This window comes from Epinephelus moara, chromosome 11 (assembly GCF_006386435.1).
Source record: "Epinephelus moara isolate mb chromosome 11, YSFRI_EMoa_1.0, whole genome shotgun sequence".
NCBI lineage: Eukaryota > Metazoa > Chordata > Actinopteri > Perciformes > Serranidae > Epinephelus > Epinephelus moara.
The window spans coordinates 15,844,036-15,871,703 of NC_065516.1; the positions used below are offsets into that span (position 1 = coordinate 15,844,036).

At 40.1% G+C, this 27,668-nt stretch overlaps 1 protein-coding gene across 1 annotated transcript; it reads left to right on the forward strand.

The window, feature by feature from the left end:
- Positions 1-27,149, forward strand: vps41 (VPS41 subunit of HOPS complex). Its single transcript, XM_050057051.1, has 28 exons — positions 1-203; positions 579-617; positions 7,334-7,441; positions 8,842-8,919; positions 13,050-13,124; positions 14,118-14,180; positions 15,737-15,802; positions 17,379-17,498; positions 17,578-17,724; positions 17,809-17,875; positions 19,344-19,441; positions 19,925-20,054; positions 20,189-20,304; positions 20,401-20,519; positions 21,113-21,194; positions 21,337-21,429; positions 21,542-21,669; positions 22,477-22,621; positions 22,715-22,756; positions 22,840-22,890; positions 22,974-23,111; positions 23,192-23,246; positions 23,332-23,472; positions 23,574-23,710; positions 26,232-26,331; positions 26,422-26,466; positions 26,564-26,643; positions 26,788-27,149. The coding sequence occupies exons 1-28, from the start codon at positions 183-185 to the stop codon at positions 26,866-26,868; spliced, it is 2,565 nt and encodes an 854-aa protein (XP_049913008.1). The 5' UTR covers positions 1-182; the 3' UTR covers positions 26,869-27,149.
- Positions 27,150-27,668: the final 519 nt, after the last annotated feature.

The window sequence follows — 27,668 nt, forward strand, 5'->3', positions numbered from 1 at the left end:
GGCTTTGTTTCTGTCATGTGATGTCCTTATGACAGAAGGAGTAGGCTTCGACAACAAACACAATTTTGTGGATATTCTTGACATGAAGCAAACCTAGCTGCGATATTGTGGACCTTTATCATGTATTCTCTGAAAACGTATTGAGATAGTTTAACTGTTTTACTCGGATACAGCTAATAACGATGGCGGAAGTGGAGGAGCAGGTAAACACAGCATGCTAACGTTAGCTGGCTAATGTTGATGTTTCATACGTGTATGCATGAAAATTAATATGAACTGTGATCGGTGAATGCTGTCAGTGGCCTTTTGTTTTGGTTTAGCTTGTTATCTCATGTTTTCAGTTGTAGTGAAAGCTTAAATTTGTGATGTCATCGCTTTGTATTGATTTGATGTGTTGCCTTTTGTATGTAAAACATTGTAGCTGCAGTGCCTAATCTCTACAGTCTATGTTTGATTTAAATTATATCCTAATCCACACATGCTTTAAATATGCTACTCCTGTGTGCTGTGATGCTTGACTATAGTAAGGCATTTAATGACAGACTGCTGAAACCCATTATAAATGTCTCTTCATTCAGGGCAGAAAACAAAGTGAGGAATTCACAGATGAGTCTGAGGTAAGAAACATCACATTGTGCTGCCAATACTTTCTCCAACAAACAGACAAATAGTGAGAGGAAGTTTATATGGAGGTAAAAGGGGGGAAAGAATTACATCTGAAAGTGTCATGCAGTTGCACCAGTCTGTCCATACTGAAATGCATCAACAGCAGCATATTGTCAATGACAGCGGTGTGCATAGTTCTGTCAAGCATGGGTGATTTTTGAACTCAAGTAAAACTCACTGCCTACTGAAAGGACTTTAATACATAGCCAGCCTTTATCAACCCGGCTTGATCCCGGAAGGATCTTTGTCAGGTCTTGAGAGGTGTCAAACACTCATGAATTACAGATGGCTTTCGAGATCCATCAATATCATGACTGAGCTTCAGCATGTTACAGTACACTTGTGCTTCTGAGAATCACAAGTAGGCTAAATAAAATATAGCTTTATACATCAGTTTGGCAGGAAGGGGAGTGTCTTTATAGGAAGCAGAGAATTGAATGAAATATCAGAGAACGGCTCTCAGAAGAAAACAGTTACGAGTGAGCGATAGAAAAAGGGGAAAGTTCCTGGCTTGCTATAGAAAGAGCTCCTACATCCTGTTTTCTGTCTGTGCACAGTGTGTTCAGTACTGCAGGACATGAACACTCACAGGGAAACAAGCACTAAGGACTGTGGGATTGTGTCTCTCCTTCAAGTGGCTGCAAGCAGCTGATTATTTACTAAGAATACTGCAGAGTAATGTAGCTGCTGCTGTTGTTACCTCGTTGACAGCAGACTCACTGGATAAAGGAAGTGAGGGCCTGTGTGCTCTACACTGCAACTCACAGAGGAAATGAGCAGGATAACAATTTGATCTTGGAAGTAAGAGGCATGCTCTTCACCACATTTGTAATCTGGCCAAACTAGTCTGATTTGTTGTGACTGAAATACAGCAGTAGAGCTGGTTGTAAGTGTTTTATGATTGGTCTTGTTTTGATGCCTCACATAGTCAAGAAAATAGGTTTCCATTTTAACTTTGGAGTACGGTGGTGACAACCCTTTTTGGAACAGATGACACATAATACTGCTACAGCACATCCTTAGAAATAAGGGTTCTTCCTGAAGGGCTGAGGTTCCACCCAGAACCACTTTCTTCTGACGAAACCTTTTTAAAGAAAGGGTTCTCCAAGGGTGACTTACAAGACTAAGAAAACTGACTTGGCATGGGTGTTAAGATATCCTCACCCTCAAATATTAAAATGTTTACCCATTTCATTTATTTTATTTTATTTGTAAGTATAACACACATTAATCAACATTCCTGTAAATGTGCCAGTGTTAGCCAGCTGGCTAATTTTCAACCGCATGTTTCAGATGGTATTTTTAAATGTACATGTACCAGGAATCCCCTTAATTATTTTAGTTAGTTGTGTTCTGCCATAGTTGATAATCTTTTCCATCAATTCATTCCATACAATACCACATGGTCTGCAGATTTTGTTTTTTTCGGGGATCTGGTGCGATGTATTAGGTTCTAATTTGAAACCAAATTTTAGCTCCTAACCCTACTGCATAATTCAAATAGGAAATAACCCCCAATTATTGTAGTATTTCACAAAATCTCCATCCCATAAAAACGGGATAGTGACCATGAGTTTTGTTAGTCGCACTGGGGGCAAGCCCCAGACCTTTAGGAGCCTCATGAAGCCCAAGCAGCTGCACGTGGTTCCCTTGCCCCCAGGCTAACCTGTTAAACCAAAACCATGGTTAATGGGAGAGGGATCATGGATGATGTAGTCAACTACTATTTTTGAAGCCCTCTGGGTGGGTTCTAGATGAAACCTTTGAAACAGGGTTGCAACAGTATGACATTTTCACTGTACGATAGCCATATTGCAGTTACACGGTATCAAGGTTTTATAGAATTTTTATTATTATCAGTCAGAATGAGCCTTAAAGGAATGAAAATGGAAGGTTTGTTTTTGGATGAACAACATTGTATTACTACAACTGAAACATGAAACCATTTAGTTAATGGAATTATGTTTAAAAAGTTCTCCCCTTTGAAGATAACTAAAATAAAGGGGAGATTGCCCTTCCAGTTGCATTTTTTTTTAAAAATATCATAGATAAGCAAATGTACACCGTATGATAACCGTCAACTATCACAGTAAACCTTGAAAGCAGTATATCTCTGCGACCATACCTTGGAATATAAAAGGGTTTTTGGTAGGCACCCTTCGGTGGATCCTTGTTAGCACTCTTATATTAAAATGCATCTTAGGTGATCTAGTCACAAGTCGACAGCACTAAGTGTAAACAACCACCAAAACGCATTATGATCTGATCACTTAAACCCCTTGCCGAGGTGGTCTGACATGCATTTTATCACATTTTTGTATCATAAACCCTAATGCATCCTGATGTGTCCCCCGACAAGGACGTTATCAGTGTAGGATGTGTTGGTTGTTTGGGCGACAGTGTGCTAATGCTCTTTAACTTGCCCATTCTATGACAAGTTGGATGAAGTGTTGGAGGAAGAAGGTGGAAAGGTTCTGGATCATACCCCCAGGGAGGGTTCTGGGTGGACCCATTACACCACAGAAGGGCTCTCTATAGAACGTCTCATAGAGGGTTCTGAGTAGGACCTGTCATGGGTGGATCAAGGTATATCCCTTTATGTTGGGTTTTAGGTAGAATCCTCTGAAATGGTCCCAGGTGAAACCTTTATAAAAGGTTTAGGAAACTAAAAGGGTACCTACATGGTTCTAGTTAGCACTTTATTTCTAAGAGTGTAACAGACTAATTCCACATCTTCTTTACTTTAGCACTGGAACATAATCATCAGACTTACTTGACAAATTCATACATAGAGAGTCAGGAGAATCAGTCAGGAAGTATCTGACCAATCACTTGGGTCCTAATCTGATGATTTTTTTGTGTACAAAATGTTTGCTCAGTCCTAACGTAATTTAAAGTCTAAGTCTAATTTAATGTCTAAGATTTAATCCATGTTTTGTCATATTATTTGCCATGATATGACAGCTACGGTACCAAAAAACACAAATAGTTGAAGAGTTTGAGTCTGACAAACATGCTGATGTGGGCACAATCTGTACACCAATCGGCACCCTCTATTCTTACTCCCTCAAATTATTTGTAACAAGTGTATTCTTCCTTGAGTATTTGAATAATATTGTGGGTCAGCCTGTTGTATTTCAAATGCTAATAGGCAGAAACGGTTGTAACACAAAAGTCAGCTCAGTAGTTGACAAAACACAGAGGAGGTTTGCAGAGGTTTAGTCACAAAATGTGCTTTAATCTAATAACTGTGGCCCTAAAAAGCATAACAGATAAGTGGGAAAATGAAAGAAAAACAAAACAAAAAGTGTCTTAAACAAGAGATGAGCCACCACAAACCTCCAGAACAGCTTCAAGGAGAGCATTGTCTAACATGTCTCCCATTGTAAAGGCCGTAGCTCAGAATGCACATTGTTCTACATTTATCGCATTCATCAAGTTTCTTGACTCATTTATTCTGTTTTTTTCTCATTATCCATCCCCCATCTGTACATTGTATTTTAGATGAAAAGAAAGAGAGGTTTGGGTGGCAGGATGATTCATTATTTTGTCAATATTGAAGAGGACATGTCCTTCTTTCCCATCCAGATAATAAGTTTGTGACTACTGCCTTCTTCACAGAAGGCTCAGTCCAGGCTGTTGTATCTTAACTGGCAATTGGCAAAGAATATGGCCAAAATGGTAACAGCACAAAGGCCATCTCAGTAGTTGACAAAAACAAAAGGCAACTTAGAAGAGATGCCAAAGTTTGGAAATGGGTAGTTTCTCCCTGGGGATGAAGTTTGCCTTTGTTTTTTGATACACCTTTGAAACCCATGACAAATGCCCCCGCATCAGAAATCTCACAACCAGAATACACAGGAAATAGCCTAGATATGGCGTTGTTGAGTGGGAAAGGATTGTTTTTGAAAATAACATTTTTCCACGCTATTGTCCCCCACCTCCAACCCAGTAGCACATAATGGCAGACAATGTTTTGAGTTGATGCACCCTCTGGGCAGCCACAGACTGTGCAGCATTGGTTATAAACTGAATTATGAGTAATATTCAGGCTGTGACTGGCCGCAAATGTTGGCTCACGCTGGAAAGTGTAACACAGTAGAATACCTTAAGTTTGCTTTATGAAATGACTAAATTCATGTATGTCACTGGGGATGAACTGTCGCATGAAAAAATAAAGATTACTTTATGCTGCATTTCACGCAAGGTAATGGAAATTTGTCTTTGTGCATACATCTCCCGACACACACATGTGAGACATATGAATTTCTTTGAAGAGGCCAGAATACATGTAGGAACGGGCATGAGTGTGGTCCTGCTAGGTTCAGTGTCTTGCTTAGTGACACTGTGTTTATTCTCTAGTATTATGTTTGTATATCTGTAAATAGAAGTAGAACTGAAAAAAATCATTTGATATCAAAAGGTGATTCAGCAACTACGCTGATAATTGGTTAATCACTTAAGTCATTTTTCAAGCACAAATATGTTCTTAAATATGAGGATTTCATGCTTGTCATTTATGATATTTAATAAAATATATTTGGACAAAATTATTAATCCAGAAAATAATGAGCAGATTAATCAGTTATGAAAAGAACTGTTAGGTGCAGCCCTAAATTGATGTTTTTTCTTCATGTTCAAGTAAAGTGAAGGTAAATTGTATATTCTGCCTTGTGTGTGCCTAAATTGGCTCATGTGATTTCACCTCAATGTAAGCAACAAAACCCTAAAACATATCACCATGGAGGGCTGGGTAATGACGTGTTCACCAGCTGTGGCTTTATTGCATTGTGATGATAGGTTAGAAGTATAATTCTCAGCTAAATGTAGATAAAAACCAACAACATGCCAAGTCAATCACAGATTTTACTCAAGGGGCTTTACATTTTTAGTTATACATGATGAACAGAGGAACACATTATTTGTGTTAAACATCAAGTCAGTTTAGGTCATCTTATGTGATTGTGCATGCATTGATATTATTAATGGTCTTATATGTATTTTTAACCATTTCACCAGCCTTATCATTGTTTTAAGCTTATTTCATGAGTGATAGACTTAAAGGTGCCCTGTGGAGTTTGTTTTTTTAACATACAAAAAGTTTTTCTGTTTATCTTTGATGACTAAAGGTGCGTTGAATGCATTTCTTTGTTTTTGCACTGCTGATTTTTTTTTTAAGTATTTAGAATTATGAATGAATGACATCCATGTTTATTACCTAGCAGCAGAGGGGAGAGTAAGTCACGCATGTGCAAGTCTCAAATTTAACCCTTAAGAGTTATGTTGTGTTCACACCAGGCGCAAATAAAACAATTAATGCAAGTGATTACAAGTAAAGTCAACACTAAGACGCAATTAGATGCAAATTCTTGAGGGCATCTGTGATCACATGTGAAATACATGAATTAAGCGAGTAGTGTGAGTTTGCATCATATGCTTATTCGTGAGAATTGAAAATCTAAACTTCGGCAACCAACTTATGCCGCGATAGCCAATCAGCATTGAGATCCTCCAGGGACATATGACGCTGACGATGTACTGTTGGAAGTTTATTCAGTGATTTCATGCCTGTATGGCACGAGTTATTCTGGCATCAACAAAATATTCTAGCGTTTAAACTCGCGCGAGTACCGTGATGCAAAAATTTGCATTGTGTTTGGTGTGAACATGACATTAAGCAAGTCCCAAATTACTGTGGTGAAAATCAAGCAAGTCAAGTCGAGTCCCTGCTATAAGTCAAGCATGACAAGTCAAATCGTTGATCAGGTCAAGCAAGTCACAAGTCAAGTGAAATTCTGATAATTAAACGCTAGCGTTTGATCAGCCAATAGGCTAACAAGTTAGCTAAAAAAACATGTTGACGCACCTTTCTTTGTGAATTTTGTAGTTTGGTGTTGCGGCGGTCATTTTGCTTATTTTTGACCTGCAGGCGTTGCAAACCGCTGTTCTATTCTTACTACTGTCATCTACAACATGGTAGTTGAATCCAAATTTTATTATTTTTGGACAAACCCCCCTTTCAGGATAGCCACCTCGTGCATTGGTCTCTCCTGGTCCGCCATGTTCTAGTAGGTTGCCTGGTTTGCGTGCAGTGCAAGAAATCACCCAATCGTGCTTCAAAAACAAAAAATGCTAATATTTGATTTAAAAAAGTAAAGTCCTTTTGAGTCATCTGTCTCAAGTCTAGGTCAAATAGCCCCAAATTTGTGACTATATGTATGACTCGTGTCAAGTCAAGTGATTTGAGTCCTTCACCTCTTCCAAGCAGTCTTCTTCTTCACTGCCTGTGTTGGCATATTGCTACGTTTTGTGGTGCTTTACCTCCACCACCTGTCATCCAGTGGAATAGTGGGAAACCAAAGGCAGAATGTGTGGGGCCTTGAACATAAAATTATTGCTCCATAGTGCCACTAGTGGTGAAAAACTCTGCAGGGCACCTTTAAGTAGAGATCTGAAGTCATGAAGTCATGTCGCCCCCTTCAGATCGGATTTACAGGATTTAAATGTCTTGAAGTGGACACTTTGTATATTTGGAGTTTTGTCATTGGCTTTCAAAGAACACTGTGAATTATAGCGTTTGTGAGAGGACACTGTGCTGTTGTAATGAATACCTTTTAAGACAATGTTACAGTGAGAGCCCATCTTACTTGTCTACTTTCTCAACCAGGAGGAGGACAGCGAGGAGGAGCCCAAGCTGAAGTATGAGAGGCTCTCCAATGGGGTGACAGAAATCCTCCAGAAGGATGCAGCCAGCTGTATGACCGTCCATGACAAGGTAGAGGTTATAATCCACCATCTACAAGGGCATTTCAGTCTTGAGTCCACCCATCTCAAGTACAGAGTTCACATAGTTTATGTGCACATTCGAGAGATGGCAGCCCATTCTTTTCTCACCTTCCTCTGCTTTCCCTCTCAGGGAGCTACATTAGAAGACACCAGACGCCATTGTCTTCCCTCTTTTTATTCCCACCCTTACATATTTTTCGCTCCTCTCCTCCGTTGGTCCAATGTTGATATTTTTAAGAGCGCCACTCTAGGTGAGATGGTTAATCGTTGTGGCACCAGCAGCACACATGCACGCCTGAGCAGAGCAAAAGTCATACCCAGTTATGTCTCCTCACCTGATGTTTTATTAACCGCTATTGATTTTCATTTATTTATTTTTACTTTGAGGATTTGGTCCCTTTTTTTTAAACCTCAAAATAGTAACGGTGCCACAGTGAGAGACGTTGCTTTGCTGAAATTCTAAATTTGATCTGACTGTCTTTCTTCCTGGGATTTCTGTGCTTGTGTACCTTCTGCCAATGCAGCTACCTGTGTGGTCACACCAGCCCCCCTCCACTCCCACAACCTTAAAGCCACCAACGGCACATATTGCCCTATGTTGCCTCATATTTTAAGTGTCTGAATCGGAATTTCATTTGAACAATTCCATTCTGATAAATCCCTTTAAAAGTCGCTCCGCCTCACAAGGTTGAACCCTTTATTTATTTATTTTTGGTTATTTTATTTGGGGAGATTGCAGGGGCTCTGTCTGACATGCTCAGCTGTGCCTGTAAATATAAGCATTTCATTATAGACTGCACTGAAGCATGGTGGGCTCACCGCACATCCACATGCTGGTCGAGAAGGGAGGGGGATTAGAGGGAGGGCATGGAGCAGGGGCCGGGGTGGAAGAACACACACTTAATCTAATGCCAAAAGCCCCCAGTTTCTATAATTTTTTTGTCCCAGTGGACTCACGTACACACACATATGCACACATGCACTTCTGCTGAAGCACAAAACACAGAAACCAGTTGCTGCTCGGGAGAAATAATAGCTCTGTGCTGGGCAGGGAGGTGATTGGGTTGCATGGGGAGCATGGGAAGAAGTCAGATGTACAGTGCATTTATTATGCTTAAGCATTTTAATTTGAGAAAAAAAATGCCATTTCACACTGTATGCTTTAATAAATAGGGCTTTTCCACCCCCTGCAATTTCACAGTTTTGCCTCCGAGCCCACCCAATCCCCACTCTGCCCATGTCGCTCCAGCTTCAGGAAGTGTTTTTTTTTTTTTTTTTATCCTCTACCACAGCCGTCATCAGCACAAGATTTATTTTTATTTTTTTTAAATCTTGAATTTGTTTTACATGTCTTATGGTTTAATTTACATTACATGTGTCCCTTTTCAGTTTCTTGCTTTAGGTACCCATTTTGGAAAAGTCTTCCTGTTGGACATCCAAGGAAATGTAACGCAGAAGTTTGAAATTGTAAGTACATTAAATTCCTTTAGATCATGGTGATGAAATTCCTTAAGCCTACTGTGATTAACTTTTTAGCCACGCCAAAGACTAATGCTAATATAAGTAATTATATGATATATATTATTAATAATATTAACACTAGGTAATGCTAAGGACTTTTCTGATTTTTCCTCTAGCATCACCAGCAGGTTGATATTTGTGTTCTTTAATTAAATGTCTTGACAATTATTGGATGGAATTCCATTAAATTTGGTACAGACATTAATGTTCCACTCAGGATAAATTATAATCACTTTTCATGATTATACTTACTTTTCATGTAGCGCCATCATCAGGTCAAAATTTTGACTTCTTGAATAATTTTGACCAAATACCTGCAAAACTAATGACATTCTCTTCAGCCTCAGCTGCATGATGAAATGTTAGCATGCTCAAACACTCAATTATGATGGTAAACATGGTCAACATTATACCCATTAGGTGAAGCCAATCAACTGCTGGCCATAGCCTAATAATTAACAGACAGATGTGAGATATTGGTCTTCTTATCTGACTCTTTGCAACAAAGCAAATGAGAATATTTCCCCAAAATGTTGAAATATTCAGTCCTCAAGTCATTTTTTCCCCAAAACACATGCCATTTAGATATACAATTTAATGCAGGGACATTAATGGGGACCTATTATGCTTTCCTTATTTGCTGTCATATAAACGTAGCCTATTTTAAATAATGAGGTAAACATATGTAAAATTAATCCCTGTGAGAAAAAACTCAGGTTTCAGACCAATCTGAAAACTCTGTTTCCAGTGGATTACATGTTGATGTACATGATGTTTACACTAGGAGCTGTACAAATACCGAGTCTTTAACCACCTGGAAAACACGAGGTCGGGTGCTGGGTGCTACTCTGTGTCCATTTTCAAGGGTGTGGAGGCAGGTTGCGTCTGTGGCTGCTTAGTCTGAGTGGGCGGAAGTTTGCTGCATAGATCAGCCTCTCATTGGGCGGAACGAGCCACCCGCTGAAGTCCCACCCTGCCACCTCCGGTTGTGTAGCAGTTTTCAACCGTTTTCAACACGTCCTTTACTAACTTTTGCAGTGTTTGGTCTTGCGGGGATGTAGCCATTTTTCTGCCATGGTTCGCGTCCTGTAGGCGATATTTTTGTGGGCGTGTTACACCAAAACCTGTTTCCCCCCGGCAATATTTTTGCAAGCGCACCGTTGCTGTGGCACCGCCCAGAATGATTGTGATTGGTTGAAAGAAATACCCAATCCAGTCTTAAAGTGAGAGTCGGCCCAGCCAGACTTTTCTTTTCTTGAGAAAGGTCTGGTGAGCGAGACTAGTGGCTGCTAAGCGACCATAACCAGTACCGTATCATCGCCTACTTAACAGAAATCCCTAGTGCAGAGCTGATCTTCTTCTAGGTGTTGTTTTGGAAGTGTGTATAAGGCCACAAATATTGTCTGTGGGACAGACGTAAAGCTCTGATTAATTTCTCCTCCATATTTACCAGGGACAGACATTTACAGAAGAAGGGAAAGATATCTGCCAGCTGTGATTGGTTGGTCTTTGTCACATGACATGCGGTGCACGCTTCTGCTTTCGAAATGTTGAACTCATTGAAAATAATAGATTTTAGTGCGTCAAAAATCCGGCATGTGTACGGCCCCTTGTGTAGCTGCATGCTGACGTCAGGAAAATGTATCTTTTGGTTGCTGATGTTATTAATTTCTCCCCAATTTTTGATCAGATTCCTGATGGAACATGTCTGGTTGTGTTTTATATCAAGCTTTTATTGATTATTTTTCTCAGTAGAAAGTGCTGCTATTATCCATTATAGTCGGTCAGGCTGCAGTGACAGTGCAGAGACGCCAAGACACGGAAGACCCCGAAACGCTGACCAATCACAGCAGACTGGGCTTTTTTTTAGGAAGGGGGCTCAAAGAGACGGGTGCCAGAACGGAGCGTTTAAGACAGAGGGTGAATACAGGTGTTCCAGCACAGACTCTATAAGGAAAATAAAATGTTTTTTGAGCATTAAAGCATGTAAACACGTTCTAATAGAAACCCTAAATACAAGTATGAACCTGAAAATGAGCATACTAGGTCCCCTCTAACATTAGCTCCAGTGGGGATGCATGAGAAGACGTTTGGCGTGTGTTGGATTTATAACCAGCAGCGATCTTGACATAGACCCTTTATTTTGCTTTCCCTATACATTTCTGCTCACCTGTTTTGGAAGGAATGACTTCTGAACTGTAACTTAATTTGCAAGTCAAAAAAAGTCAGTAATCAAGGCTGATTTGGCCGGCACAACGGGGCTTTTTGAAATTAATGTACCTGCACTTGTGCTTCTAACTGCAGTGTCCCTGCTGAGTGCATTGATTCAAGTGCTACTCACCTAAGGAACTTACTGCCAGTTATCAGTCATTGCCTGAAAGAAACAAGGAAGCTATTTCACTGAACAGAAGAAACACTGCTGAGTTCTGGCCTATGGATTTGTGACGTAGTTTCAAAATGAACCGGTCAGAATTCAGTGAAAGGCAGAATAGGATTTTCTGTGATAATGTATACCAAATGCCTAGTGACTGTAAAGCACTGGAGAAACTGTAAATATATGATAAACAAAAAACGTTTTCTCCTTTGGTCTACACAGTCAGACCTTTAAAGGAATACTTCATCAGTTACTCACCTCGTGTTGCACTGAATTATTGAAGAAACGAATGAAGAATTCAAAAACAGGCAAAATTCTTGATGAAGTGGAGAAAAAAGGAGCTGCATTTAACAACAGCAAAACCATATCAAAATAGCTGTTTACAAACTCTCACACAACTCATGCAGTATAATCCAATTCTTATTTATCGAGTTGTGCTCAGTACATCCCAAACACATGCATTTTTGCTAAAAGCACAATATTTAAAACGCTTCTGCATACTAGTAACACTCCTGGCCAAGCGCATGCATTTGAACTCTGCTTGTGCATTCCAGTAACCAGAGTTCAAATGCAGTCATTTGCCCCATAAACTAATGATTGAATGATGATGAATGTAAAAATAATGAATGTGGCCACCGTGAAGTCACCAATTGGTTTGTGGACTGTCATTTTGAAGCCTCAATTCAGCATTTTAGGTTGCCACCTTGGTTTTTTAGAACCAGAAGTGACCATATTTGGCCCCACCCTTAACTATGTGTATCTTTAAACCTTAATAAAATGAAAATAGATGCCAAATATAAAAATTCACCCCCTGCACAGTTGTCATGAAGGGTGAAATTAGCTATAGAAACAAAAACTGTTTCGTACCAGGTTGTAAACATGTTTATTTGCGCTGTACAGTTGGGCATTTTAACATGGGAGTCTATGGGGATTGACTGGCTTCTGGTGCCAGCCTCAAGTGGCCATTAGGGGAACTGCAGTTTTTGGTTCTTAGGCATCGGCCTCCTTTCTCAGTCCCAGAGGTTGACGCTTGCCCAGACGCGCTACTTGTCCGTACATAAGGCAGTTTATCTGGTGTTTTAGATAGTAAAGCTTTAGCAAAAATGCATGTGTATGGGAAATAATGAGCGCATGACTGGAGGAATAGCATTTGGATTACACTTCACAAATTGTGTGGGAGTTTGTAAAAAGATGTTTTGATTTAGTTTTTCTCTTGTTAAAGACGGCCCCCTTTTACTCCAAGTCCACTTTACTTTTTGGATTCTTCGTTCACCATGGAAGGATGCGAGAATAACAAAGTTTTCTTTACAAATCCAATGTGACACGAGGTGAGTTATTGATATACAAATGATCATTCTGTGGGTGAAATATTCCTTTAAGGATGGTTTTTAAGCAACATTTGCTATAATTCATGCCATATGCTCGATTCTTTTATGTAAAGAGCCCTATAGTGTCATGAATGTGTAAAATTTAAAAGCATCAGCAGTGATATGGGACCCCCTAACCTTCACAGTATTAATGCCACGCTCTATACATTGACACATATGGGACTGTGCATCCATTACCTACTCAAATTTTTTTGCCGTTCGCTTTTTCTGGCATTTCACTTAATGGGGTAAAATGTCAGCCAGCAGCATTTGGCCGGCCGCAAAGATATTCTGCCGCCTCTAAAAAAAGATGCCATGATATTGTGTCTCCGCAGAGTTCAGTGAAGATCAACCAGATCAGTCTGGATGAAAGTGGAGAGCATGTGGGCATCTGCTCCGAGGATGGGAAGGTGAGATCTCTCTGCTCATCACCGCTGGTTACTGATCCTTGGGCCTGCAGTGGAAAAAAATCACTGTTTTTCATCTTCCATAATTCATCCTCAGATTCATATAAAACTCATCTTATCAGTGTTAAACTTTATGCTAATGAAGTGGAACTTGAGGTGTTTGGCAGTGAATTTTTAGAAGGCAGTTCTTCCACAGTCAGAGCATTAAGTTGAAGTTTTATCTTCACCATATCTACACATATTTTTTTCATGATGCGTGAATTTATAAAAAGCTTGTACCTATTTTGAATAGTAGGGGAAAGGATTGCACTCAGATCCGTTGAGCTGTCAGTCAGCCATCAGCCGTCTATGGATACCCTCTCCATGTTCTCCACCTTGCTGTTATCTTGTCTCTTCTCATCATTACCACCATCCTTCATGGATTTTGCAGTCAAGATATGCTCTCTGATATCACCCTCCCCCTACTTCTAGCACTCTGGTGGCAAAAACAAGATCTTGTCGCACAAAAAAAGTGGAGCAGACAATTAAAATCAATGCTACAGCAATTGTTTGCCCTCAACCAATTCAGTTGGCTGTTAATCCTTTGAAAATCTAACTTAATCCTTAATCGCTGGTGCGCTTCGAAAAAGGAGATTACATCAGAGTTTTATATTATTCCTCTACTTTAAAAAAAAAAAAAAAGTCTTCTTTTTTAGGGCCTCAGATGGAGAGGAACTGGGTGTCATGTACTCTAATGGTACATTAGGGTTTGTTGTAGCCAACGGAGGCTGTGGTCGAGTCCAAGATGAGGACTCCTGTTTCTAAACCCTGCGGGGTTCGAAGAATCAACTTGTCCACTAATTGGTGACCCAGCGGAGAAGTAGGGAGCCAATCAAAGTATTTTCTGACCACAATTCCCCCCGCTGGCCTCGGATAGTTGCAGAGGCAGCAATTAAAGAAGAAATTTTGAGTTATTCACCTTTTGCTTGTTGTTCTGCCGTCTCATCTTTGCTTCAGGTTCAAGTGTTTGGTCTCTATACAAGAGAGGGCTTCCATGAGAACTTTGACTGTCCCATCAAAGTAAGTTGAAATCAGATTTTCTGAAAACTTAAGTTCCTCAGCATGCGTCTGTAACTACAGCATTACTCAGGTCTGGGTATCGATACTTGATACATTTAAGGTCTCATCTGAAATAACCACAAGTAGTATTGAAACTTCACCAATCACACGAAACCTGCACTCAACCCTTTTTGTACCAATATCTAAAGAAAATTACTATTTGTACTGTATGGTTTTGCTTGAAACCAATCACAGCAAGTGTTCTATTCTATGTGAGGCTACACTTCTGTAAACATAATTTTTGTCATATTTGCTGAAACTGTCACTACATGCTGACAGCATTACATAAGATAGATAAACTGAAAAAAATCATGTTCCTCTGCCCCTTCAAATTGCTCCCGAAGGCCTTACCACACATGAACAAAAACAGCCAATCAAAGGCACAGCGCTCAGCAGCCCTGTTCAAATACAAATCAAGATTCACTAACTGCATTGCCTATTTTTTGCCTCTAACATTTTCAGAAACATAGATTAGTGTAATGTTTAGCTGTAAAATGAGAATGTTTGTTACCAGGCTGCCATGTTTGAAACTGTTCAGCTTCAAACAAAGCGCTGCCCATCAGCCTGAGCAAACGTTCTCTTTCTACAGCTAAACAGTACACTAAAATACGCTCTTGAAAACACTTGAGGCCAGAAATATGCAATGCAGTGACCGAATCTTGATTAATATTTGATCAGCGCGGCCTAGTTTGACCGTATGACCGCAGAGATTGACATTATTGACAGCTGCGTTTCAGACTCCTCATCTCTGATTGGTTATTTTCATTCAGCTCTAGGTTCTAGCAAATGCCATTAGAAGCACTACGAGGAGGCAGAGGAACATGAATTTTCTACAGATTATCGGTCTAATGTACTACTGTGTGGATATTGTGACAATGTCAGCAAATATTACAAACAGATTTTATAAAAGTTACAAACTGTACTTTTAATGCAACATGTGATTGTCCCACTATTGCAGCAGCTACAACCCACACAGTCTGTGATGTGTTGAAGTCGAGCATGGTGTAATTGACAGAGTTGACAGGTCAGCGTCCTGAGATGCCACTAAAACGTTCAAAAGTACGGCTATACTACACGCCTGTTGTATCGCCTGTTTTGTGTTTCTACAGCTCACAGGACTCCTTAATGTAGGCGGGGTTGTTACCGCATGATTAAAATCTTATGCTAAACATTTAAGCTGAAGTGTTTGGAGTCGAGTTTGTGCATTGAGTCCCTGTCGAGTAAGAGTAACAATTCTCTCTTGACCAATCAGCAGACTGCAGTGTTTCTAGCGCCACCTTTTAGTATTTGATCAGTGAGCTATGTGCAACTTTTTCTGATGGAACAGAAAATAACTTTAATGTGTAACAAACTGAACTAAACTGAACCGGACTGCTTGGTGGAAATGAGACTTAAGGGTTCTGGTATTAATACTGACATCTTAACTTTTTAAATGATACCCAGCCCTAGTATAACCTGCATATAACATAAGGTTTTGACAGTGTAGTCTAACCTGCCCCTCATGGATTGTTTTGCAGGTGGTGGCATTACACCCTCAGTTCACCAGATCAAACTACAAACAGTTTGTCACTGGGGGCAACAAGGTAGGTGTGAGTTGTACTTTTTTACTGGTGCAGTCATTATGTACAGTTTTTGCAATTCCCTGCCACAATAATTTGTCCTGATTGCGTCCGGGTGAAACCGAATCCTGCACACCTTCTCACTTTAGCTCGGCTGGTGCCGGCGATGCACAGGCCTTTGTCTGGCGTGAAAGGCTCTTAGTTTTCTGTCTCTTTGCTGGAGTGCTCTCGGGAGAGCTGCCCACTTTCACAAAGTGCTGTTCGCTCAACAGTGTTTGAAAGGCAATGCTTCACAAGCACGGCAAGTAGATGTCATTATCAAGAGGGTACATAGTCTTAGGATTTCCGGGCGCATACAGCGATCTCTGGTAGGTATGTCTCTATTGAGGGGAGGTGAAAACCATCTTAGACATTAGTCATTTTGTTTTTCAGAAAGTAAAACCGCCTACATATTACCACACGCCAATTTCTGTACACACAGCTATAAACTGCGAGGAAGTAGCGTCATTGTAAAACCAGCCATAAATAAAGTATACTGACATTTATACAACAGGGGTGAGGAAAAACAACTTTTTTATGAAACCCCATTGTTAGTGTTACTTTGCCATTTTCTTTCAATTGGCGCTGATTCCTCTCAGTTCCAAGTTGTGAAGGCCTCCACAATGTGCCTGTGATGAAAATCAATAAGCCTCAACGGGAGCCACATCCTGTCAAAGGAAATTCAATTTTGTCTCCACAGTTCTTTTGTCATATCATCTCTTTGTAGAGCAAACTGTTTATTAACATCGCCCAACCGCTGAATTAAAGAGCCTATACAACCTTCTCCCGGCATCCTTGGTAATATTATGCACATTTTGTATCAGTTTATATAGTAAGGACAGTAACAATGCAGGGAATGTGAATAACAGGCTTTGTCCTCCACAGTGTGTACAATACAAGGCCTGAACATTAAACTGCGGTTGATGAAGTAGTCCAGCGGCCGCCTTGATACCAAATTGCATTGTGGTTAAAAACACAACACCCTGGCTGAGCTTCCACACCTCTGAAGAAATTAAATATGCATAAGGACATATGAGTTTGTGTTGAAATACTTTGTGTCTATACTTTACACTTCCCACAGTAACTAAAATAAATGGCGTGTATCCTAAAGAAGTCATTAGGACGAGAGTTAGACAGATTTATGAAATCATGCCTGTAATGCGTCAAGTTTTTCAGCTCTTTCTTTATGGTTCTCACACCATCTCCTGCTTGAAAATGATGTCAACCATGTGAGACTGTAAAATCACTTGAAGCTAATGCGAAGCTCTTTTCACTTAGATGGAGTCTAATGAACAATCTGTCTTCATGGTCTTTGTGCCTAAATGCTTTGAAGTGGAGTTAAGATCTTTAAATAAGGACTAAAATCTGGTTTCACTTCATCATTTGCAATATGAATGAGAAAGTTCCCTACAGTTTAAGTTTAATCTATAAGGCTATTTTACCCTTCTATCAGACACAGCGCCTGACTGTGCAATGTGCTGTTCATCTACTGCCCTCTGTAGGCCAGGCTGCACAACTGCACACTGTGTAGTGTTAAATGGTTTACTGTTTTCTTTCTCAGCTTCTCCTGTATGAAAGAAACTGGTTGAGTCGCTGGAAGACGTCTGTTCTGCATGAAGGCGAGGGCTCAATCACAAACATCCAGTGGAGAGCTAACCTCATCGCCTGGGCCAACAATGTGGTGAGTGATCAGTCACTTGTACCATAAAAACAAGTACAATACTGAATGTGTAAAACGCTGAAGTTTTGGTTTCTTTCAGGGAGTTAAAATCTATGATATCAGTACAAAACAGCGGATCACAAACGTGCTGCGGGATAACGTCAGTCTGAGGCCTGACATGTACCCCTGCAGCCTGTGTTGGAAGGACAACAGCACTCTCATTGTCGGCTGGGGTACTTCCATCAAGGTTTGCTACTTTTTGATTTAAATTCATCACAGACAAGCTGTTGCAGTGTTTCGGACTCTCTGTAATTTACTTATTTCTCACCAGATCTGTGTTGTGAAAGAGAGAAACCCTACTGAGATGAGAGATCTGCCCAGCCGCTACGTGGAAATAGGTATAAAATACACCGCTGCGCATTATAATAAATTATATGATAATAAATCTTTTATAGAGCACGTCTCTAAACCAAGGTAACAAATTGCTTTATAGCCAGTCTTTCTCAAATGGGGGTACGTGTATCCCTAGGGGTACTTTAGATAACTACATTGGGTACTTACTTACTACTTATTTACAAAAAATATCAGTAATGCATAATTCCTTAAATGATAACAACACTAAATTGCAAGTTCAACTTATCAGAAAGATGCAGTTCAGTGCAACTACAGCTTGATTTTCTCACACAATGACATAAAATGGATTTGCCATGAATTTACTGATGGATTCATCATCATTTAAAAATTTAAATGTTTTTCAAGGTTGTTGTTTATTAGATCAGCCACTGATGGTGCAGAGCTGTATTGCACCTATTTATAAAGGCATTATTTTCCTACCAAAAGTGTTTTATGAAAAAACACTTCAAAGGGAGTACAATATTGAAAAGATCCACTGACATAAAGTCAGATCAGGCAACCGAGCACATATTGATGTCAAAGTCCTGTATTTTGGTGCAATAAGGGAAGATGTGATTAATAAAAAAGATTGGTATCTATGTAAAATACTGTTTGTTACCAGCAGGAAAGCGATTACAAAGAACTGGTACAAATCTGAGCCTCTGAGCCTTAAACAATGGATGGACATAATCAAGGAGATCTTTAAAATGGAAAAAAGCGGGGCGTTGGTGGCTTAGTGGATAGAGCAGGCGCCCCATGTACAAGGCTGTTGCCGCAGCGGCCCGGGTTCGACTCCAGCCTGTGGCCCTTTGCTGCATGTCACTCCCTCTCTCTCTCCCCCTTTCACACTTGTCTGTCCTGTCAATTAAAGGCTGAAATGCCCAAAAACATATCTTTTTAAAAAAAAAAAAAAAATGGAAAAAAGCCTTTTTCTCTGAGGTCAAGAGGAGCAATATTTCTCGGAAAATGGGAGAAATGGACTGTTTTTATTTCAGAAGACATTGATGCAGCTTCACTGTGAATGTCTGTGGACAATAAAGGGACATTTAACATGAGGACTCATGAATAGCAATAATAAAACTAGATGAGAGGCTTAAAACAGGAATTACTGTCAGTGATAACGATGCAGGGACATACTAACATCAAGGAGAGCAGCAGAAGTCGATACAGTAGACCTCACATTCTGGTTGGGTTGTTAATGTGTTCGTGAGGCTAAAAACAAATGGCTTCTTAGTTCTTAAACAGCTGAAGATGCAGTGACAATATAGCATACTTGTACTGTGATGCTCTTACTCACAACTTAGAAGTCCATCCAGAAACATGAACAAATATAAAGCAGCAGCCATCAATGTAAGAAGAGACAAGAAAGGACCAAAGTACAACGTGCAAGTTAAGAAGTTATGATTCCATGTGAGAAATAAGTGATTGATTGATACTTCTTTGAGCCTTTGTTTGGTTTCTCTTTTCAAACAGTGTCTGCATTTGAGACCGAGTTCTTCATCAGTGGGCTGGCACCTCTGGCAGATCAGCTCGTCACCCTGTATTTCGTGAAGGAGAACTCTGACCACATGGTAACAATACTTTTTTTTTTTTTTTAAATATATGTTATTTGCTCTTTTAGAGCATTAAAAAAAAACATGGGACAAACAAAACCAACAGGCAAAGCACATCATATGTAACAGTGGCCACAGTCAGAGTGATTAGTACTGTATTAGTAGTGAGAAGTAGTAGTCAAAATATGCACAACAAGGTGCTTCATCTAAAAAATATCATTACATCAGCCATCACTCCAAAAGAATTTCAGTACAGGGTCCCAAATCTTAGCAAAGACAAAACCTCTATGCTCACTATACAATCAGTCTCTCCAGATGTAATGTGTTTGCCATTTCATTTTACCATAAATCATATGTAGGAACATAGTCCCTCTTCCACACTTCTTTGCAATCACCATTCCAAATAAAACAGACATTTTTTTGTTTTAAAAATACTTCCTTCACATATGTATTTTAAAGGGGCAAAGAGTTTGTATTCATTGTGTGTATCTGTGTGTGCAGGATGAGGAGTTTCGTGCGCGGCCTCGCCTCGACATCATCCAGCCTCTCCCTGAGAGCTGCGAGGAGATCTCCTCAGACGCACTGACCGTGCGCAACTTCCAAGACAACGAGTGCCGAGACTACCGCCTCGGTGAGACTATAAAAACAGCCCTCAGAGAAATGTCACGCGGCCTTTTGCTGCACTCTGATTTCATTATGCATCGACCGTCAAATGTCAGCTGTAATGCGCAGTACGCAGAGGCATAAATGTATTTTCATTAACAGAGCATTCTGAGGGAGAGTCGCTCTTCTACATCATCAGTCCCAAAGACATCGTCGTGGCCAAGGAGCGGGACCAGGACGACCATATCGATTGGCTGCTTGAGAAGAAGAAATATGAGGTTTGTGTTTTTGATTTTACGTATGTTGCAAAAGGTTACGGTTTACAATTATATAGTTTAACTGTGTGTCCTGTTACTGTGGTTTAACTGTGACAGGAGGCGCTGATGGCTGCAGAGATCAGCTTCAAGAACATCAAGAGACACGACGTCCAGAAAATTGGGATGGCGTACATCAATCACTTAGTGGAGAAAGGAGACTATGACACTGCTGCCAGGTGGGTTTAACTTCGGCATATGTTCAGTCAGTCAGTCCATCTGGTGAGTTGTACTGTGAATGTGTGTGAGGTATTTATAATCTTTCCTTTTCTCATCTGCGGGGTCCAAATCACAAAATCAATCAAAAGCTACAATGTAACCATTGGTGGTATGTTCACACCGTCAGTCAGATATCGGATCAGTGCATCCCTAGTTTCTGTAGGGATCCTTTCCGTAATGTTGTCAGACTCTTCGAATAACAATCTGAGCCTGTCAGTGGCAAAAACAAAAACTTTTAGTCAACATAAACTGATGGTGCAAACATGCCCCTAATGGTTACATTGCAACCTGTTTTGCTGCTACCATCTGCAGCTGCCTTCTCATTCAATACTGGAGCAATTACCAAAATTGTTGTTCCCATTAGTCAATATGACAGAAAAACACGTTAGAACAGGGACAAGGTTGAAAAATACCAAACTTACCCTTTAATGTCATGAATAACACACCTTATTAATTAATGTGACTCTCCAGCCACAAGCAGGTCCATTGATAACAAAGTCAAAAATCAGTCTTCGTTTAATTTGAATGATTAATGGGGGGTTTTCTAATTCAGGAAGTGTCAAAAGGTTCTTGGAAAAAACATGGAACTATGGGAAAATGAAGTTTACAGGTTCAAGACCATTGGACAGTTGAAGGTAAGAGAACTTAATTATCAAAGTGATTATGGTAGTGAATTGACAATGAAATAATGATGCTTTTTCTTCAGGAAGGTTTGTGTCTTCTCTCCCCCCAGTATCAGTCTCTTATCAGTGTTACTCCACCTCTCTCCATGTTCAGGCCATCAGTCAGTATCTGCCCAGAGGAGATCTGCGTCTCAGACCGGCCATCTATGAAATGATCTTGCACGAATTCCTCAAAACTGACTATGAGGTACTTTGTCTATTACTCGTCTTGACTTCCTGGTACAAATTCAAGAGTTAATCCACTGGTTGAACATCATCTTATTGGTTTGTCCCACTTCCTGTGCTGCTGTCCACAAAAGGGTTTTGCCACACTGATCCGGGAGTGGCCTGGAGAGCTTTATAACAACATGGCCATCGTTCAAGCAGTCACTGATCACCTGAAAAAGGACCCCACCAACAGAACCCTGCTCACCACACTGGCTGAACTGTAAGTGATTGTAAAGGAACAGTTCACCTCAAAATAAATGACATGTTTTCCCCTTACCTGTAGTGCTATTTATCAGTCTAGACTGTTTTGGTGTGAGTAGTCGAGTGATTCCAGGTGAGCTAGCAGTAGATGCACGCTTCCTTCTGCACAGTGATATGGTTGGCTGGTGTTAGTTCAGTAGAAAGCCAATAGTTCCCACATGAAACTGCTCACAACAAGGTCTGTGGATTATCTTGAGTAACTGGGACATGATTTCCATAAAGAGACATTGATGTTGAGTTTTTTAAATGTATTTTTTGGTGCTCAAGCTGAGTGGCATCTAGTTCCATTATATTGGAGAGAGGTCAGACATCTATACGGCCGATATCTCCAACACTCGGCAACTCACACCAAAAAATATCTAGACTGATAAATAGCACTGCAGGTAAGAGGAAAAATGTGTATTTTTGATTTGGGCGTGAACTGTCCCTTTAACATGTGCAATCCTTTAACAACTCAAGAAATATTAAGTGCAATAATCAAATACTGGTTTTTAATATAGCAACAAAATGGAAAAAGTTTATATCTTATGCATACTTTTATACGCATTTGCAAGGAAGTTAGTGTCACTTATTAGGAACTTATTAGAAACTCAAACAACTCTGAGTGTTTGAAATCAATTTATGTGTATTTATATGCTAGGTTGCACAATATTTGTCTGAAGGGCCTGTAGGGTTGACAAAGTAGGGCTTTTTTTGCACTTAAAAATGACAGCTGACACAGGCTCCCATTTTATAAAGTAACTTGTTGTCCTTGGTGCTGGTGCAGGTACACGTACGACCAGCGGTATGACAGAGCCTTAGAAATCTACCTGCGACTGAGGCACAAAGATGTTTACCAGCTGATCCACAAACACAACCTGTTCTCCTCCATCGAGGACAGGATCGTCCTCCTCATGGACTTTGACAAAGAGGTAAAACCTGACAACATGGTAGTTCGCATATTTAATTATTACTTTTCATTTCATGAGAGAGATGTTTGAGTAATAAATTCTCTAAATTCACAGAAAGCTGTTGACATGCTTCTCGACAATGAAGACAAAATTTCGGTGAGTGTACCCTCCCTCTCCTTCTCTCACTCTTTTATTAAGGATGTGTGCTGCCCACTGATCCTGCTTCTCTTCTCTAATAGACAGACAGGGTGGTGGAAGAACTATCAGACAGGCCGGAGCTTCTACATGTGGTGAGTTGAAATAACTTTAAATGTAATCATATTTACTCTTAAAGTTTAATTCAGAACTGATGTGACTCATCTTCTCCCCACAGTACCTCCATAAACTGTTCAAGCGGGACCACCACAAAGGCCAAAAATACCACGAGAGACAGATTGGCCTGTACGCTGAATATGACCGGCCCAATCTCTTACCTTTCCTGAGAGATAGCACGCACTGTCCGCTTGAAAAGGTACTTACACGTCACCCTGATGCACATTCAAGTATCCAAAAGCTACAAGACATGACTTGTGTCGTCTCTTTTTCTCTCAGGCTCTGGAGGTTTGTCAGCAGAGGAACTTTGTAGAGGAGACTGTCTTCCTGCTCAGTAAGTCAAAGTTAAAGTCTGTTTTCCTATTTTTAAGTGTGTTTGAATGATTAAAAGTTAACTAACCCGACATGTTGGCTCCCAGGCAGGATGGGGAACTGCAGGCGGGCTCTGCAGATGATCATGGAGGAGCTGGAGGACGTGGACAAGGCCATAGAGTTTGCCAAAGAACAGGACGATGCAGAGCTCTGGGAGGATCTCATCTCTTACTCTATTGACAAACCACGTACGATACAGTCTCCCACTGATCCTGTAGTTAGTTTGATTCTGTTTTTGTAGTCATTTTCTCACTTTGATAATAATTCTTTGCTGCTTCTGTCTCCTCAGCATTCATCACTGGACTCCTTAATAACATCGGTACTCACGTGGATCCGATCCTGCTCATCCATCGCATCAAGGAGGGCATGGAGATCCCAAACCTCAGAGATTCTCTAGTGAAAATCCTCCAAGACTACAATCTACAGGTTTGATATCTTACTTTGTTTTTCGCTTGGGCTCTTCATAATTGAGAAATCAGTTTTAACAGGTAACAGATTATCAGTACAGCTATAAACACTGTTCTGAACTATTAGTCCAGCTTGTGTTCAGCTGAAATAAAGGATAAAAAGGATCAAGAGATAAAGACAGATATCAAAGCAGCAATAAATAATTTAATGCACAAGTATTGGTGAAACTAAAAGTAAGTAAAATATCCACACTTGCTTAAATTTACCATCATACACCAGTATAGTCAGTTGGGGGTTGCATTAATGCTCAAAAATCAAGAAAAAGAAATGAAGTGATTCTGTTTTATATCCTGCTGCATGTTCAGTCTAAGTGGAACAAAATATTTAAATACTTTTTTTGCAAACTATGTCTTACTGTGTTTATACACACGGATAATTAGTAGGGGAAAATTATATTTGAGAGTGTCATAACTTGGCTCCTGGGCCATGAAATAAACAACTAAAGAAAAAACTGAGTATGGATTGTGGTCAGTCAGTATCATCAGTAATGTCCATGTCAACAGGTGAACATAGTGAAGTGTATTTGTGAAGCAAAAGCAAAACAAAAACCAAAGCGTGCTGATGCTGGATCGGATGAGTCTGTGTGCAGAGAGACAGAGCAAAGCTGGAGTTGGGCTTTATTCCCTGGTAGCGCTCTGTCCAGGTGCTCTGAATTAGGCAACCGCATTCCTGTGGTACCTTCAAGGACACATGAGATAAACAGTCACTGGCAAAGTATGCCCATCTCAGTACGTACGCAGGGGCTGTCCCAGGGGAAAATGACTATTTATGTGAATCATATAACCTCATTAGCTCCATCTAGTACCTAGAAGGGCACTCAGACAGTGTAGACTTCCACCAAGGCCAATAGCCCAGACCTTTTTGATATGCAAATCAGCAAGATCAACCACTATATATATCGGGATATGTTTCCAGAACTATTAAAATGACATCAAAATATAGTTGCTTAGCTGAAGCCTTATCATCTCAGCTGTGTGTTTATTGTGTGATCCTAAATTGGAAATACCTTTACATACATTTGTTAAAAGCAGATATGTACAAATATCAAACACTTGGACTGAAATAACATCATGAACATGGCAGCTTCATATCAAAAACACTTTAGTCAAAGTTAAATTAGGGTCTCCGTTCGGGTTTAATTCCCATTTGGATGTGAGAGACTAGAATTAGTTGCATATTATGTGTCTATTTATGTTTCCAGTGTTACAGTTGAACCAGTTCTCCCATGAAACCACGGTCCCAGAATGCTTCATAATGACTGCTCTCTGTATGAAGTTTGAGCAAGTACATGTGTAGGCATAGGCCCCCCCTTAATATTTAGAGACATGTGAGTTTGTTGCCCCCAGTACAGACATGAAAGCAGCAGAAGACTTTTATTTTGAGAAAATTAAAGACATTTACACCATAAATTGATGCAACAAAGACACAAATTGCTGCCTAAAAAATTCACCAGAATGCAGGAAATTTAGTGTTTGATGCTCCAAATTTTCTGCCATAGCACCACCAACTTATTTCATATATGTGTCCCCCAGTGTTGAAAGGAAACCTGCGCCCTTGTGTTGAGGCTACCCCAGAGGATTACTGGTACCTGAGAATATGAATTGTGGTTTAGAGTCACCATGTTTCTACAGTTGGCTATGTGTTGTCACTGTTGAACTTTACTCCCATCTACTGGATTTTAGGATGTATGACCTTTATTCAACAAAAGCTAAATGCCCTACTTCACAGTGTTAGCAAAAGTGAAAAATATTCTGTGTCCAAAATTTAATGGGTTATGCTTCATTCACATAGAATCAGGCAGAGAGTAGACAGCAGACAAAAAAATGAACAGACAGTTTAACTGAGTGGCAGTGCAGTAAAACGAAACATGCATGACAATATGTTGCGATGGTGATGCTGTATTATAATAACACATATTAAATTAAATAAATGTTTATTATTTTTGTTTGATTTTTTTAGTAATGTCCAGTAATTGTTGAGATCACTCATGTTTTTGTCTTGTGTGGAGGAGCTACCTCCAGTCTACCATTAACATTTCAGGTGCTATGTCAAAGACTATTCAATATGTATTTCCCCATACATAAACCTAAACGAACCCCTTAGCTCTAACCCAAACTATCTAGGAGGAATGTTCGCATTAACGGGGGGGAGCACATTTTGTTACAACAGATATTTTCTGCCAGCATCACCTAATTTTACCGCACTGCTCTAGTCCACTAAAATGATATGCAGTCTGCCGTCTCTGTGATTCCATGTGAATGCAGCATTGATTCATGTTACAGCCTTCCACCGAGTCTTGAGAGAATGGGCCCCGTAGTTTTTCTGTAATCAAAAACACAGTATACTTTGCGAAGGTAATAAGGTTTCACTCAAGCAATAATTAGGGTGATTTTAGAGGGGGAAATAACATGACATTTTAAGAATGATTAACCTATTGTTGTTTTGCTTGTTAACCAGTTTTCCTTTTCTTGTTTCTCAGATTCTTCTGAGGGAGGGATGTAAGAAGATCCTGGTGGCAGACTCCCTCTCTCTGCTCCAGAAGATGCACCGAACCCAGATGAGAGGAGTCAGGGTCGACGGTGAGTGAACAATCTTTGCCTTCATTCAGAATCGGGGGAGATGAAGTCATTGTTAAACTGCACTCACATGTGGGTTTGTTTTCTTTTCAGAGGAGAACATTTGTGAATCGTGTCATGCTACAATATTACCGTCAGGTGCGTTTGCAATGTTGCTGTATCCAAGTATTTTACCGCTGTGTTGCATTTGACAGCAATTCATCGCTGTCTTTTTTGCTTCACACCTGTGTTTCAGACATGGCCAAACCCTTCAACGTGGTGGTGTTTCACTGCAGGCACATGTTTCACAAGGAATGTTTACCATCCTCAGGAACAGTAAGTAATCTGTGTCACTCTTTACACAACATATCACATTATGTCTTTCATTTGGTGTTTAGTTTTAGGCATTATTCTATTTTATCTGAGGATGTCAAACATGACTTGGCTCCTCCTGAACCTCTTTTCTCTTTCCTGTCTCAGATTCCTGTGGTGCAGTTTTGTAACATCTGCAGTGCGAAGAAGCGTGGGCCAGGAAGTGGAATCCTGGAAATGAAGAAGTAAACACGGATTTACGCACCCACAATGTTATTACTGATGCTTTTACCACCCCACCCCCCCACCCCACCCCCGTTGCTTTCCCTTTACTGTCAGTGCGTTGATCAATGCATATCACTTTCCATCACCCACTGAACTGTGCGCTTGCAAAAATGCAAACCATTTATATTGGATTGTCGCTGTATAATCACATCTAACAACTATAAAGAACTTGTTCGGCTTGCCACTAATGTGATTTGTTGATGAAATGTCTGCAACTTCTGAAAAATAAAATCACATAAAAACTGTTTGTGGTTTGTGTCTGATAATTAGGCACGTCAGTCAATTCTGAGGAGAGAGAAAATTCATTTGCTTTTCAGTGTTAGAGCTTTTTTGTTCTTTTCACTGTGGCATCTGTAGTTGAGAACACATTTGCAGCAGTATACTGTAAATATGTTCGTCACAATTGCACAAAATACTCCCTGAAAAACATGTCAAGAAGGTTGTAAATGCAGCAAAATCGAGTTGGAGTGACTTAATATTTGATTCTGTCAGACTTCTCCCTGAAATTGCTGGTATTACAGCTTGAATTGGTGCACGCAGACAAATAACCACCTTCAAACCTGGTGAGAGGGTGTACAAAGACACCAAAAGGATGACTCATTCAAGGAATTTAACGAGGATCTACTAGATTTTAAAATATTTAATGGTTTTGCTCCTTTCATATGCACAAACACTTGGAAAAAAATCAAAACTATGTACACTAGAGCGGGTAATAATTAAAGTTCACATACACAAACATCGACATCGAGCTGACTTTTTGAAAC